The 16,675-nt window shown below is 44.8% G+C and overlaps 1 protein-coding gene across 3 annotated transcripts in view; it reads left to right on the top strand.

Annotated features, from left to right (window-relative positions):
- Window positions 1–16,675, top strand: part of NEURL1 (neuralized E3 ubiquitin protein ligase 1) — a 142,706-nt gene that overhangs the window by 55,145 nt on the left and 70,886 nt on the right. Inside the window, exon 2 of one of the 3 annotated variants that reach the window (XM_077182922.1) lies at window positions 3,492–3,555. The exons of 1 other annotated variant lie outside the window; for it this stretch is intronic. Coding sequence is in view for 1 of the 2 variants with exons in the window: in XM_054637847.2 (XP_054493822.1) it covers window positions 5,508–5,541 (34 nt within the window). In the remaining variant the exon portion in view is untranslated. Of the gene's footprint in view, window positions 1–3,491; window positions 3,556–5,397; window positions 5,542–16,675 lie in introns of those variants that run through there. One more of the 3 variants, XM_054637847.2, reaches the window with a different exon arrangement.

Raw genomic sequence — 16,675 nt, 5'->3', positions numbered from 1 at the left:
TCTCTGGTTTTTAAAATTACAGTGTTTCTCTTGGTGACGTGTTTTTATGTTCAGTTTCCATTTTATTTGGATAAGCCTAAGATTCTTCTGAATCTTGTTGTGCTTGAAGAAGTAATGTGAAATGGCAGTGAGAGGCAAAGCTATTAATTTAGCATGGTAATGAAGGTCAGAGCTGGAGGCATTTGAAGGCCTGGTTGGTGTCATGCACAGCATGATACTTGCCCTCAAGAATGGGCTTCTGGCAGATTCCAGGGGACCTTGCCCCAGACACACAGTTTTTTCTGTATAATTTAAAAGCTCCTGGTTAGTGTTTTCTTGCCAGGCACATCTTATATTGAATTCTGTGAATTTTAATCCTTGCTTCCTCTTAGTTTCCCACAGAGTTTTCTCAATATATTATCCCAAAAGTATACAAGGAAGAGGGAGCACTCTTGGCTTTTGATGCAATAATTTCTGTCCTGACACCTTCATGCCCTGAGTCACTCTCGTTAGAGATAAACCCCCCATCCAGTGGGGGCTTGTGAGCATGTACATGCTGATGGAAAAATGTTGTGCAATTTGGCCTGAAGTCAGTTCAGTTCCTTTCCATAGAAATCCTTCTTCTTGCTCAGCTTTTTGTCCCTCTCCAGTACTGCCATTCCTCCCTTCCCCTGCTGCAGACAGTCAAGCAGGGAGGTTATGATAAAAAGCTGAGTGCTGGCAGCGTCAGCGTTAAGACTTGGAAGTCCTGTGGCAGCTTTGGTTTTACATAAACAGGGGTGACAGCCCTTGAGCAGTGGCATGAGGCCTCTGGCTCTCCTTCACAACCTGGACATCCATTGCAACACCCCCCTGATGTCTTTATTGCCCTGCCAGAGACAGCCTTTACCACTGTGCTGCTGCAGCTCCTGTCACTAAAGCAAACACAAGCTGATGTCTCATTTTAAGCTAAGTGCAAATGGGAGGTGGTTAGTCAGCCTAAAGATTTTTTCCTGTCCTCAAATTCCCCTTCCTGCTGTGCCTGCAGAGAATTGTATTGGGGTAATTGAGCCACCTGGGTTAGCAGTGGCAGTGCTGTGGTTTGTAGGTATGAGTCGTGATTTCAATTTTAAGAGTTTAAGCCAGAATTTTGAATTTCCTTTGACTTACACTGTGAGATTTGGCTTTCATCCAGAGCTGCGGCTTTATAATAATGCTTAATAATGACATAAGTCGTTATATTCCCAAATGGCTGCATAAACGTCAGCTAATCAGCATATTGCTTGCTGCAGCAGTATCTGTGTCTTTGCATTGCAGAAAAAGGATTGAAGGTGGAGACACACCTTTCGTCTAAGTCACCTCTGTTAATGGCAATAAATTAATTTTAAAGGAATGCATAGAAGGCAAGGTTTCCTAGCTGTTTCTTGTGCATGTTGGTGAGACATTTTTTCTTGGTTGCTTTCCTACTGAGAACATAATTTTTCCTCTGAAGTTACAATGGCAGAGGTTCCTGAAGGAAATCTGTTTTCTGTACAGGTGAAGCTTCCCCTTAGGAGCAGTCAGAGACTCATGCTGAAAAAAGACCTAAGAATGTGTTCCCATAAATTATCCTATCTTCCCAGATGAACTCCAGTAGCTGAGAGCTACTGCATTGGGTGAAAAAGGGCAATTTCTAGTCAACCTGTTTGTTACCACAGAGTCAAGTGTAAATGGTAATAGAGAAACTGATTGCAGCTTTTAAACCTTTTAAACCTTTTTAAAAGTCATTGAGAGAAGATTCCATGTACCTGGTGAATACTAGATTGATTTCCAGAGTTCCCACCTTTTACCCATGCTGATATTCAAGGAAACTTCTTGGACTGTTTCTTGGCTGGATGTCTCTACCCACAGCACCGTTAAAGGAGATGTGATCCCCCTCAAGAGAGGTTTTATTTCTTGTTTTGTCTCGCTAACAAAGTGAAAACTTTGTTCTCCAGAAAGCCAAATCCAGTTCCAAAGGACTTCTAGCTGCATGAGACTTGCATGAACTGGATTTTCATTTTCTTGGCCTTGTCTATGCATAACTATGATCTTACCCTTGATCTCCCTGAGTTTTCATCCTTTTCTTCTTCTCTCTTTGTATCTTGTTCTGTGTTTCCTCCTGTGCAAGACAGGTCTCTGCAGAGCTGGTTCTCCCTGCTGTGGTTCCCTGCAGGTATCTCTTCTGCTTTCCCTCAGTCAGGGTTGAATGGGCTGTTAGGCTGTGTTTTCCCAGACCATGATGGTTCTTTGGCATCCTCCTTGCTGACCTGCCAGCCTTCGCACCAGGACACCAGGAAATCAATGCAGATAGTCATAATCCTTCCTGGCCACCCTGCCTGGTACCTGGTGCCCAAGGCTGGGGATTTTATCCTGGGAGGGCTGGGAGAGGTGCCCCATTGCCTGCTCAAGGCTCCTTGGAAAGATCCAAGGTTTTAGCTATGGTTTGATATCTGTGAATCTATTTTCAGAAGTGCTCTGCAGGCTCAGCATCCTACTCTTGTGGTTAATAAGTATATTTAGCAAGATCAGACACTGCCTCAAAATACTCCTGCTGCAGATTTCTCCTGACTTGGACAGCAACACTGCTGCTTGGCCAGAGTTTGCTGGATGCAGTTCATGAATGGAAATGGATTTAGGGGCTGGGTTTTTGTTGGGTCCAACCTAATACCTTTGTCAGTGATTTAGGAGGGTGTGCAAATGGTGATGTTATTGATTTTTATACTTGACGCCAAAATGGGAGGCCTTATTCTTATTGACAAGGGCAAAGAAACAGCCCAAGGGGACCTGGAGTGTATTGACAGAGAGAACTGTAAAACAGGAACAGGGCAATGGGAAGGATTTCCCTTTGTCTAGAGGAGAACCTGAAACATGAAAGACTAAGGAGTAATTTGGAATGGATAAAAGTCTGAAATGGGCTTGGAGGTGGCCAGAACAAATCAGCAGTAAGTTTCAGTGTGATGTATCTGTGAAGGAAAGATTATTTGCCATATGGCAAATAATCCTCAAGGAATTATCACAGAACAGGGGTGACAGGCCATTCTACTGCTGTGGATGGCTCTGAGGGTCTGTGCCCCCAAGAACTGCTCCACAGCACCGAGGGAAGCTCAGGGGTGGGAGGGGATCCTGGATTCTTTTTGAAAAAAATTCCCAATTTTAAAATCAATTGAAATTGTTTATAATTTTCTGCCAAACAGGATGACTCATTCTGGCAGTCTGCCCTCTCCACCCTCCCCTTCAGACAAACAAACAAAGCCAATAAGTTGGAAAAAATAAAATAATCAGACAAGATAGCAATTCACACTTTCCTTTTGGTGTATTCAAAACAAAGGGCTTAATTTTTTTTTTAAGGACATCATTTCAGAGTTGGATTGAATGACCATAACTTGAAAAAATGAGGTAAAAATAACTCTGAAAATAAAATGGCTCATTTTGAATTAAAGAAACATTTTGTTCAGTGAGACGCACAAAGCATTCATTTTTAGGCCAACATGAAATTATATTTTTTTTTCTAGCAATCCCTTGGTTGAGGCAGTGAACCAAGAAGTCAATTATTCACAGAGTTGTAGCAAGATTAAGGTAAGGATGGAAAGCAGAGCTGAAATGAGAAACCAAGGGAGAAAACTTGGGATTGAATGTCCAAGTCAATCTTCATTCTTCCAAGTGAAATGTGGTATTTGATGTTGTGAATTTCTGGACCCTTTGCCTGAGAGGGTGAGGTGCCCCCCGGAAGATGAAAGCAGCAGTATCCCTGTGGCATCTGTGGGTCTCCAGCAGCCAGGGAGCGGAGCAGGGTGCTGTGATGGGTTGGTGTGACCTGAGAGATGTCCTGCACCCACTGGGGCTGTAGGAGCCACACCACGGTGCCCAGGGCACGTCCTCACCCCACTCGCTGCTGCTGTAAATGCAGCATCATCTGGGGAGGGGAAAAAAAATAGAAGGGAAAAAAAAGCAAGATTCTTCTTCTGCCAAGAAGCTGCCATGAGCTCTGCAGAGTATGACTGGGCAGGGATGAGCAGAGTGCTGCCTGTGTGCTGCTCAGCTGAGGAAGAGCTGCTGCTTGGCTCTGGAGTGCACGTCCCGGCTGGGCAGGTGGGAGCAGGGGTGAGCCGGCAGTGGTGACTGCATGGAGGGCTCGGGACAGGCTCCTCTTGCAGGTTGAAAATGCTGGACACAGCTTTCCTCAAGCACGCAGCACTAGTGCAAACACCCTGACTATGCTTTTTGGCTTGGGCTTTTTTTGCACTGCTTTTTTTTTTCCTTTTCTTTTTGTTGTTGTTTTTTTTTTTTCCTCCAGAAGTGCTGAGACCTCAGCGCACAGACATCCTAAGCAAATAATCCTTACAACACAGGCAAGAGAAAATCTTATTTCCGTTTTTTTTTCCGGTGGCAGAATCGAGGCAGTGGGATGGCAGGATTTGCCCAACACCATGGTAAGAGTTGGGAGGCAGGGCTGCTCTCGCGGCTGCACAAGTTTCACTCCCGCTCCTTTGCAGAGAGGGGAGCGACTGCGGCGCAGCACAAAGATGCATGAGCTGGTTTCCATCGAGCCAGCTGGGATCTGCCGGCGCTGGCTGTGGCAGCTCGGTGCCTGCTGTGTTAATTTACCCACAGAGCAGTGGACAGGAGAGGTGCAGGGAGAGGAGTGAGTGGGCAGGGGCGTGCAGTGCTGGAGATGGAGAGGAGGGAACGAGCGAGCTCCTGCATGAACTGCGGGATGCAGAGAGCAACCGAGGGACCATCCCTGGCTGCGGTCCCCTGCGCACCTCCTTGCACCGCTCTCGGCACCCCCCTGCTTTTTCTAACGCTGGCCATTATCCATCAGCAGAGGTAATGAGCTGGAGCGCAGGAAGCGTTGGATCTGGGCTGAGCATGCCAGCCCCGCACAAAAGAGTTTACGGGGGGTAATGTTTTTATTATTTCAGTCTGTGGCGAACCATTCTGCCTTTCGAGCACTTCTTTATTAAATAGTTAATAAATATTAATATTAGTAAATATTAATAATTATTAAACTATTAAGTAATTAACAATTAGCCCGCAAAAGCCGTTTGAAGACTGGTGTGGTGATGTCTGGTAATAAATTTTAACTTTTCTTTCTCCCCGCTCTAATTTATTCCAGGGTTTTGCAGTGGTGAGCGAAAGTTTCACATGGCCAGAGTCCTTTGGTTTTATAAATGAGTTCTTAATTTTTGTTTTCTTTATTTTGCCCCGTGGAGTCAGCGGTGCCTCCCGCTTTGTTCTCAGTTCCGCCGGGTTTGAGCCGGGTCGGCCGCCCCGCTCGTGGGTGCCTTCGCCCGCCGCGCTGTGCGTGGGGAGGGGGGACACGCTCCATCGGTGAAACGCCGGCAGCTATTTCAGGAAGCGAAGTCTCCTCCTTCTTATGTAAATAAAGATGACAGCTCGGAGCGCCGGTGCCGCGGCGGGAGGCGCGGGTGTGGGCGGAGGCTGCCGGCGCGGGGCAGCCGCGTCCCGCGGGGGCCGGGGACTGCGGAGCGGAGCCGGGGCCGGAGCCGGGCGGGGGCTGCGCCGACATGGGGGGGCAGGTGACGAGAAACCTGCTCTACGGTAAGGAGCGACCGCGGGAGGCGGCTGGGAAAGGTGCGGCGGGAGATGCCGGGGATGCGGATTCTGCCCGGCTCTCCTCCCGCAGCATCCCGCTCCAGCAGCGGGGCTGGCTCGGGAGGAAGGCCGGGCTGGGATGGGGCTCGTCAGGTTGAACACGGGGATAAGGCGTAGATACCGGCCCGGGCAGCGCCGACGGGCTCGCTGTGAGGTGTCAGGGTGGAAGGAGAAGTAACCGTGTCCGTGTGTATCCGTGTGCGCTGCGTGACAGCCCCGCCGGGATCGCCAGCCCCGCTGCCAAGGTTACTGCCAGCAGCTGAGCGGGATCTCTGAGCAGTCACCTTACTTCTCCTTCCCACCAGCAGTTTCCTAGCTGAATTGCTAAGGTTTGGAATGAATGTCGGTGTGAATTGACGGAGCTGAGGCTCTGAGCGCAGCCCTCTCCCTGGGTTTGTTGGTGATGCACAGCGGGGCGAGGGAGGAGCTGGAGAGGGACCGGAGTGCCCTGCATAGGCCAGCCTTAAACAGAATGTGACTCTATGGACAGTACGAGACATGTCCCTGCCTGCACAAATCTCGTGCAATTAATACTTCTGTGAGAATATTGCAGCCCTTAGCATGAAACCCGTGTTTTGCTCTGAAATGTTCTGCGTGGGTTTGGATGTAGTAAGTGTGCTGCGTGCTCATTGAGGTGTGAATGGGGTTTTCAGAAACCCTTCCGTGTCACAATAGTAAACATGGATATGGAAGACGCAGGTAAAGCACTGTAGAGTATCTCATATCCTTGATTTGAATAGAGATACATGAGGTATATACATTTACACTGTGAATATTCATATTACAGCCCTGATTCTTCTCATATTTTCTACCAAGTCCAAGCCCTATAGTTTAAGGAATGGGCATAGTTAGGAAGTAAATGGGCACAGTTAGGAAGTAAATGACTCTCCCCAAAGATATTTAGCAAGATAATAGAGATTTTTTTATTTGTTCATTGTTTGTATTCTGAAGTTTCTGTGGCCTGACCTTATTTCTTATTTAATCTCATGATATGCATGCAGTATGCAGAATAATTGTACTGCTGGGTCACCAAAAAAAAAAAAAAAAAAAAAAAGAAAAACCTCTGGCTGTCATCTTGTGATTGTAAGTGCCTTTTCCCCTCTGAAGCATTATTTGAATGAATTAAAAAAAAAAGTCAGTGAAAGAATAAAAAATATATATGTTTCCTGTGTGTGCCAGGGGCTTGGCATTCCTGTTGGGGCCTTCTCCTGCCTGCAGCTGGCAGTGGACTGCACAGCAATCTTGCAACTTCTGCCTCTCAGCAATTCTACTCCAGCAAGCATTCTTCTCTTTAATTTTTATTTGTTGGAAGATAGAGGTGATGTGGCTAATTAACTCAAATTTTCAGAGGGGCTACAGACTGTGTTATATACAGAGGTGATGCACAGCTTTGTTCAGCACAGTGATACTTGAAAAAAAATAGGGATTATATAAAAAAAAATCATGCTACAAAGGCACATTTAACAAAAATAGACTACATCTGCACTTGTGGTTTGTCTGTGGCTACTGTTCTTTCAGTTCCATCTTTCTGTTGAATATTTGTGTTTCAGATGTGTCTCAAAATAGCTGAGGAAAGAGAACAGAATCTGTATCCATTTCTCGTAAATTGAATTGAGAGTGAATGTAACGATACTGAAAGGAGTTGTATTGATAGCCTTAGAACTGATAATCTTTGTCTTAGATAGCACAGATAATTAATTAACCAGTGTCCTTCAGACATTTCTGGTGACCTCTCCGTGTGGCAAGGATGAGGTGGGATTTTTACAAGCACCTGTTCACTGAAAATTAGCTCAGGTGGGGAGATGCTGCTCCTGCTCTGCTGAGCTGGTCCTGGGCAGACAGCAGGTTTTCCTGAGACTTGTGCCCAGAGCTGGGTTCTGGGTCCTGCCTCTGCCTGGGCACACCCTGACCTTGTCAGGGTCATAAAAGTTAATTGAGATAAAAGCTCCTGAAGTGGCTCTTGAGGGAGGCACCCTGTCAAAAACACCATAAAATCAGGTTGTTCGTTTTATAAGCTGTGGGTGCCCTGATGTAAGAACAGAGGTTTGGTGTTGGCTGCCAGCTAGCTGAACATGAGCCAGCAGTGTGCCCAGGCTAATGGCATCCTGGCCTTTATCTGCAATAGTGTGGCTAGCAGGACCAGGGCAGGGATTGTCCCCCTGTACTGGGCGCTGCTGAGGCTGCACCTCGAGTCCTGTGTCCAATTCTGAGCCCCTCAGTCCAGGAAGGACATTGAGGTAACCAAGTGAGTCCAGAGAGGGGCCACAGAGCTGTTGAAGGTCTGAAGAGTTAATCATTTGAGGAGCAGCTGAGGGAGCTGGGGTTGTTTAGCCTGGAAAAAAGGAGGCGCAGGGGAGACCTTAACACTCACTAAACCTGCGTGAAAGGAGGTTGTAGTGAGGTGGGGCAAGCAGTGAGGGATAGAAAAGGACAAGAGGAGATGACTCAAGTTGTGCCAGGAGAGGTTTTGATGGGATAGTAGAAAAAATTTCTTCTTTGAAAGGGCAGTCAGGCATTGGAACAGGCTGCTCAGGGAAGCAGTGGAATCAGTGGCCCTGGAAGTGTTCAGAAAGCATGTAGATGTGGTGCCCAGGGACATGGTTAGGTGGTGGACTTGGCAGGGCTGGTTAGGAGTTGGTCTTGGTTATCTTAGAGATCTTTCCCACCCTTAATGATTCTGTGATTCTAGGTTTACAGCAGTCAAGTGCAACTACACACAGACCATCATGAGGAACACCTGGCATCATTTTTCCCCCTTTCACTCACAAATGTGCTCTCAAACTGCAAAGATATGCAGCAAACCTGCTGGATAGAGGAGACTCAACATCCTTTGGCTCAAGAAAAGCCACGAATGGGTGACATGTCATGCATGGGGTTGAATGGCCGTGGTGGTGGCACTGGGTGTCCCTGGACCTGCACTGATGCTTGGCTCTGCTGTGTGAAGTCCTGCGAGCCAGTGCTTGATCCTATTTGAGCCATACTGTACAGGGTCACATGCAGAGGTACACACACAGGCTCACATGCACAGGCATCTCCCTGGGTGAAAATGCTGCTTGCCCATTGATAGGTGGCTGCAGAGCCAAGCTCATCTGCCCTAAGGTGGAGATGGTGGGTGCTGAATGGGCCCTGAGTCACCTGAAGGAAAGTTTCCCACTTGATAGAACTGGGAGGCAAGATAAGCTTTGAGCTAGTGTCACTAAAGCTACCTGAGCTTCCTAAGAGAGCTCAATTTCTGACTTTATTCCCCACTACCAAACAAACCCCAATGGCGTGTACCATGAGGAACAGTATGTTTGTTTGTGAAAGGAGTCATCTGATGGCTTGAGATGTTGGGTCATGGGAATATTCTCTGTGCAGTGCTGACACCCACTCAGGCAGTCTCCATCTATGTCCCTATTCCTGGCACTGTGACTGTTCCTCTTTCCCATTCCCTCTTGCTTTCCCACACCCTCTGCAGAAGTCCTTGTGGTGTTTTCCAGAGCAGTCTATGCAGCAAGAAGAGAAGTCAAAATAGGAGGTTCAAAGGTAACACAACCTTGATGGGCAGGATGTTTACTTGCTATTTGAAGTGTAATATCTATATATGCAGTGCTTAACAGTATTTTAAACAGGAAGTGTTGATATGGTTCCTTGTGATTGATAGAAAACTGGTTTCTACAAGAATGACTGTACACTACAGTCTTCCTATAACAGAGTCAGGGTTTATTAAGTAATTATGTTAAACTACTTGCTAGCTAATCATGCTTGAAATAAATATCTAATAGATGCATATGTCATAATACCTGAGTTCTTCTTATGTGTTTGGTACAACTTTCATGTGCTGCAGTAGTTTTTCATGCCTTGTACGGCCATGAGTGAGCTCCTACTTGTAAAAGATCCTATTCTTGATTTTAGGGGCCAAATTTTGAGATTCGGTCTAAGGAAAAAAAATCCCCAAACACCTGGGTACTTTTTGTCTCTTTCACTAAGAACCAAACTGACACAAAGTGATGTTTTAGCCAAGGAAGCTGCTGCACTGTGTTGGAGGGGGGTTCAGTGTAGGTAGGCGTGCAGAGGTTGTGATGGCACGTGCACATCTCTTCAGAGGACCTTTGACTTGCTAGAGTTTACACTGTGGGTTAGCCCATGTGCAAGGAGTATGTCAGTCTGCACAGCTGCACATTTACTCAATAACTAACCTACCACCACTGGTAATTATTAATAAATCATTAGTTGCAAGGCTTTGTTTCACTTTCACTTTAATTACTCTTGTCACCGGCATTCATCAGAATTTTGCTGTGGAATCATTTTTACAAGGAGCAGGGGAAAAGGTATCTCATGGCACATTTTTCAAACAGTAATTGTATGGCATCAGTGTAATTGCAAAGAAGTCCCAAGTGAGATATGTCTGGTTTTTAGCCCGGGAGGTGGTGCTGACTGACAGGTGTGATTTTCAGTTGGAATGGCTGAGTTTTCAAGCTGCTTGCAGAAGGTGCTCTGTAAGCTGTGAATACAATATAAATAATAGCTCGTGGGTCATTTGTGTGGTGTATGCAGAGGATCACATAAGGGTTATGCATGACCAGATTTATATCTCCCATATGTAGGTCTGGTGAGAGATGCAGCCACATTTGTGTGCTGCAAAATGGAAGAAGGAAGCAGGAATTAGGAATTATAGCAGGAGTTCATCCACACTGTGTGGCAATAGGATTTTGGGTGGCTATCTGGATTCATTTCCCATTCATCAGGATCTCATTTTCCATGGACATTCCTTTCCTTCGCGGCTGGTCATTTATTCCTGTACAGAAGATCTCCCATGATCCTCCCCCCACATTTTGTTCTCCTGGAAAGCAGTTTCTCGGTCTTGTTCACATGTGTTGGTGGGAGATCTGGGACATTTGGGTGCTGTGTGGAAGCCTCAGCCCCCATGGCAGTGGCTGAAGAGCTTTGGGGAAGAACAGAGGGTGGAAGCCATTTCCCCAATGAAAAATGGCTATAGTATGCAACTTCTTTCACTCTTACTTTGCACTTTAGAGCTCTATTTTTCCTCTTTCTCTGAATTCCTTGTAGAGTGGTAAATGGTGTGTCTATATGCATATGCTGAAATCAGCCCCATGCTTTGTGTCTCACTGTCCATTGTACTGCAGTAACCATTCCAATTACCACAACTTACCCTTGCAGTTAATATCACTAAACAGCCTTGTTCTCTAACACACCCATATATTCTAGTGTAATAATTTCTATCTTCTTATACCTAATTAAAACTTTGAGTATCTCAGAAGAAATAAGAAACAGCAACCCAAAAAAACCCCAAAAAACAAACCAACACCAACTGCTAGTGAGATTTCTCTGCAAATTAGTGTTGATTTATATTCTAATAATCTCTGAGTTATTGGCAAGTTTTTGGGGTAATTTTCCATTTGATGGTGTGACTGGTGATGATATCAGACTCACTAAGGGATGACCATCTCTATCCTTCAGACAGTTGCTTGTTGAGAACTAATACAGGACTGAGGAGAAAAGGTTGTTTCTAAACCCCCTCTGCTTTCAGCAATTGCCATATAGCCCTGAAAGCAAAAGAGTCTGTGTGGATGAGGAATTTATCCTGGTCAGGGTTGGATTAACTGGTGCAGAAGACCTTAGACATGGTGCCAAAACAGTGCTGGCATTTGCTGAAAGTGGAACTTCCAGAGATTATTTTGGTGCGTGCCTCTGACCCATGTGTCACCTACCAGTGTCCCAGGGTGACCAATAATAGAGTGTTATCTGCTGCTGACAACACTTGTGACAGGAAATGTAGCATCTCTGTATGTGAAGATTTTATGGGTAACCACGTTTATACCTGAAAACTGCTTTATTTATGAAAGGCAAATGAATTTTTTCATTAGCTGTGGCAGTTTTTGAGTGTAGGGGTCTTGCTCCAATGCTGAAAGCAAAGGCTGTTCCTGTTCTCATTTTGTCCTTTGCTTTCATGGCATTTTCTCATTAACTTTTCTGTCAGCTTTGATGCTCTGTTCTGGTGGGACCTTGGGAGTGAATGTTGTTTGTCAGGTTTTGTTGTCTTATTTGTCTTCTCTTGGACTGCTCCTTTCCCTCCTCTATGTGAATGCATTCTTAGCTCTGATCCTTCTTCACTTCTTCCTTACTTCTCCTGTTTTCTTAAGAATTATGGGTTCTATATTAATCTATCATTCAATTAGTTTAGAGGCAGCAGGTGTCCCTTCAGGAAGGTTTGCAGTGTCTATTGACATGTTCTAGGGAATCAGTTGCATATGTAATCAAAGCAAGTACTCCCACAGCCTGAACATTCATATTGTTAATAGTATAAAATAATTTTACCAAACAGATATGATTACCATTGCAGACATAAGCAGGAATTAAGAAGAGGTTATCTCTATACATGTAATCTCCAAACTTATATGGCTGCATTAGTTTCAACAAAGAACTTTGCATCAATGATATCTATATGTGCAGAGGATTGCATTAAGAACAGTCTAAAAATTAACCCTAAAGGAAAGGGAGTTTCATATAAAGTGAAAGCGAACCAAGGGGTGGAATTACTGATTGCTCTCAGGAGTTGTCAGGGGTCAGTGATGACACAGCAGGATGCTGAGCTGTTGGAGTGTGGCTGTGAGCCACCAGCTTGGCAGTGCATGTGCCCATGGTTGGAGCACATGCTTCAGCCCTGTGGGTCCCTGAGCTTTGCTCTGGGGTTGATTCCCCTGACCGTTGTTGTCCTTTCATTTTTCTTCTTGTCTATTCACCTCTAAATCAATGTTTTACTTTGAAAAAGTTTTTCTCTGAGTCCAAAATGAGTCAGAGACACCTTCTCTGTAGCTCTTGTTGAGTTAGTCTCACCAGTATTTCTGTTCCTTGACTCTGTCCTTAATTGTCTCTTGAAGGGACACTGTAATTTGTTGGCATTAAAAATAACATTTCAGATAACTGCAGTTGACTGAGGAGAGGAATCCTTTGGTTCATCTGAGATTTACCATGGGCCTGATAGCTGAAAGGCGGTGGGCTCAGAGTGAGACATAATTGATTGGATGCATGAACTTATTTTCTTCATTAGACACATTGATAGCACTTCTGTTTTAAAGAAGAAGGGAAATAGTAAAATGGTCATATAATAAAAGCTATATACATTCATGAACGTTATACAGTGTGCTCCTGATTGCCTCTCCTCTAACAGCCAGCATCAGCAGAAATCTGAAGTTCTTGCCCTCTCCATCAAGGTAAAAGAACTTTTTTTCAGGAGGAACCTTTGTGTTAAACCAAGGCCCCTTGCTATGAAAATCAGCTCCTTTTTGTGGTTCATCTTACATAATTTTCTGCCTATACCAGTCAATACAGAGAGGGAACATGGAGGGGTCATGTAACACTCATACTCATGGTCTGACTTTGCCCCATCAGGTTGTAGGTCACAGGGTGGTTCTGCACAGAGGCTGTGGGAGGCAGGTCCATGCCTGGTGACCTTCCCACACATGCTGGGTCAGCTCCCAGGGCTCAGAAACTTGCTCACAGGAGACCTTGATGAGGTCTGGAAAACAGGAAAGGACCCAACACTTGTGTCAAGGAGGAAGGATGTGACTTCTCTATAAAGTTTGCCTGGATAGCAGAGGCTGATCCCATCATTGACTACCCTAACGAGAAAGTTCCCACAAGTGACTTGCAGATGGCTCAGTGTGATTCTGAAAATGCTGGTTTAGTCTCACTTCTGGTAAAGTCTTTGGTTTACTTGCTGTGATTTCATGAACCTTCTTCTGGCTGATACTGCCAGATTTTCTCTGTGCTAGGCCCTGCTGTGCAGCCACGTGGCGCCGTGTGGATGCAGCACTGGAAGGTTTTGGCCGATAGACTCGTTTGTAAAAACAGGGCCTGCTGTGAGATACTGGGGTGGGACTGAAATTGTGTTTTTCAAGAAACTCTGAGGCTTGTGGCCTGGCTTAAACAGAGCCCAAGCAGTGTCTCTTGAAGCAGGAGGGAGTTTGAAGGAAACGTGCCTGTGTTTGAGCTGCACCTTGGCAGGTCTGGGAATTGGTTGAGGGTTTTTGGCTCGGACTCCTGCAAGAGCCTGTTTGTCAGTCCCCTGCAGTGCTCCCTAGCAGCTGAGCCCTCAGCTTGCTTTATGAAGTTCAAGTGATCCTCAGGCTACTGCAAGTCCCAGCCCTGTGTTATCAGCCAGAGGGAAGCTGTGCAGCCTTGAGAGAAGTGGATGGGTTTGATCCTGGGAGGGCTCTCTGCCTGTGGAGAGGAGGTTTCTGCTTACAAAGCAGGAATGGGAAGGTGCTGTGCAGAGCCCCAAGAGAATGCTATCCCCTGCTTGCAAGAGTACAAGGGGATTTGAGCCATAAACCACATTGTGGCACACAAAGAAGCCATTTTAATTTCAGTCTCTGCTGGAGGCACCACATGGAAAAGAAAATGCGATTGGTATGAAAAGAAATGTTTACGTTTCTAGGAGCAGAGACCTCCCAAATAATTAGTATCACTTGACAAACTGCTGTTTAAAATGCAAGTGGTTTAAGTGCTGCAGCTCAACAGGCATTTGTCAGAGCTCTGGTGTAAATGTGATCCCTGCTCTGGGTTGGTTCCTGCTGTAAAGTAAAGGAGATTTCCGGTAAACATCTTTGCTTAAGGAAAATTTCTCCATGGTTTTATCTTTTCCTTGGTTGGATAACCTAAATGTTACAAACTGGACAAATGGCAGCTTGGTGGCAAGAGTGTTTGGGATACTGTTTTGGAATGAAAGAAATCCTGGATTTTATTTTTTGTTCATCAGACCAGGCTTTTGGTCAGAAGAAAGATAGAAATGTCTCATTTTCTTTAGCTTTTGGGAGGAGGAGAGTAAAGGAAAGGCTTTTGGGTGAGCGTTTTGAAAGCCACAGCTTCATCTCTGATCTGCCTATCTGTAATATTCACTGACTCAACCAAAAGTGCTTTAAATAAAACCTTACTTTTCTCCAGAACTGTTTGAAGACTAACTGAAGACATAAGCGTTGTTAAGAATTGGTATTTTTCAAAGGTTAAAAAAATGGCAGCCTATAAAGAGATTGAGATAAAAAAGAAAAAGTTAAAAAAAAAAAGGATCTGGAAGATGGAAATATATGGGTGCCTATAATGTACTGAAGTATCCCAAATCAAAATGACTTCTGTCTTTGCACACCAAATAGAATCAGATAATCAAATATAAAATAGAGCTTTAAGAATCTAATTGCTTTTACAAAGGCATCACTGATGATACAAATTTCTTGCAACTTGCAAAAGGAGAATTGCTCAATTTATTTTCTCATTATCTTAAACTAGTTCAATGGCACCCTTTGTTTTTTATCTCTGAAGGGTAAGAGACTATCATTTGTGGTGCCTTCTTGTTTTATGATTCTGAGTGAAGCTATGTGCTTAGAAGGAACACGAGATTGGGACTCCTGATGGGTGCTGGTCCCATACAGATCTCACATGGAACTGGAGCTATGGCATGGTAGGAGCTGCTGTTCTTCTTCTCTTAATCTCTCTGCACATCAGTGGCTTTGCAAAAATGGCCAAAGAGATCTTGATCAAGAAGCATGGCTGTGACAAGATTCCTGGGCAAACCTGTCTCCTTTCTGACCAGCCCAAGGCACTCTTGCTTGAGCAAGGGTGGGTGATTCCATATCTTGATATTGTGTCTCAGGATCTCAGCATTTGGATTTTGGATGGTTGCTGACTGTAAAATGATCTTGCTCTCTTTGGCCTGTGCTATTCTGTGCATGGCTCCCAGCAGTCAGGCTTAGGTAGGAAAGTGGGCAGTGCTGTCTTTGGGATGCTACAAAGGATATTGCATCATGTTAGAAATGAATTCCTGAAAATGTAGATGCAGTGATTGCAGTTCCCTGCATCCTTCCTACACAGGTGTGCAATGGCATTTATCAAACAAAGGATAAAACGTCCAGGATATCTGTACCAATGGTAGGTAAGGATAAAATTCAGAGAAATAGCCTACAAATGTACTGCAGATAGTTTTGAAAGTGCTAAAGTCATTCACCAAGTTTGCAGGAGTTGACTGCAGCTCTCACCACAAATCCTGGAACCATTTTGCTGGGAGATGTTTCTATCCTGTTAGTTGCAGAGTGGCTACCTGACCTCTCTTCACCCACTCATGAGCTATCCCACAGAGAAGTTTCTGCTCTGAGCCCTCATACATCAAAGCTGTTCCCTGGGGGCTCCAGGTCATGCCTCATCCCAAGCTGATTGCAGCTTCAGACTGACCAGGGCACAAGTGGTTGTTGGGGATTCAGAAGCTCTTTAGCATTTGACAACTGGAATATTTTGAGATTTATTTGCTATATATATACATGACAATACACACTTTCCATCTTCTCTTAATGCTGTGCTTTGGAAAGTCCATACTTTAACCCTTGTGGACAGACTTTATCAGTTTGTCTTTGGTGATGTGGCAGAAGCAGTAATGACAGAACCATCAGTACCATGGCTGGTACTGCTGGCTCAGTTAGTGCAGAGTGGGGTGTGTCATACTGTGTGAGTAGCTGTAATAAAGTGTAGATATGAGCAAATTACCCTTAATAACTTCAGTATTCCAGAGATTTTGAAGTATTCCCTTTGGGGGAAAAATACAGATTGATGGTGGTTTGGGATTTGTGCAACTTCAGTTTGATAACAAATATTTTGTGTTTTTCCTCTGTGTACTCCATCTACAGAAGTAGGTTCAGATTTTGAATTGAGATCTGCTTTTGGATGCAGAAAACTAATCAGGGAGATGCTTCATGGCCCAGAGGTCTGGAATTGCAGACTCCACTTCAACAGCTGCATCTCCCTGTGCTGTCAGAAAGAGCATCTGTCAGGGATGCAGTGTGGTCCTTATTACATTATAATTTAGTGCTGTGGCTTAGAAAAACAGGAGCATTTATGTACTTAAAAAACAACCCCTGCAAACCCCTAAAAAAAATTAAAGCTCCACTGATCTTTCTTAGCAGAAGAAATGCCCCTTATCTGAACATTGACTAAAGGATGTTACACTTTTTTTTAAGCTACAAAAAGCAAGGAAAATGGATAGATGAGTTGGTCTCCACACTCAATTGCTCCTTGCTTTTCTGAAATAGTGTAT

This window comes from Agelaius phoeniceus, chromosome 9 (genome assembly GCF_051311805.1).
Source record: "Agelaius phoeniceus isolate bAgePho1 chromosome 9, bAgePho1.hap1, whole genome shotgun sequence".
In the NCBI taxonomy this organism is placed as follows: Eukaryota; Metazoa; Chordata; class Aves; order Passeriformes; family Icteridae; genus Agelaius; species Agelaius phoeniceus.
This window is presented reverse-complemented; position numbering and strand designations above follow the sequence as displayed.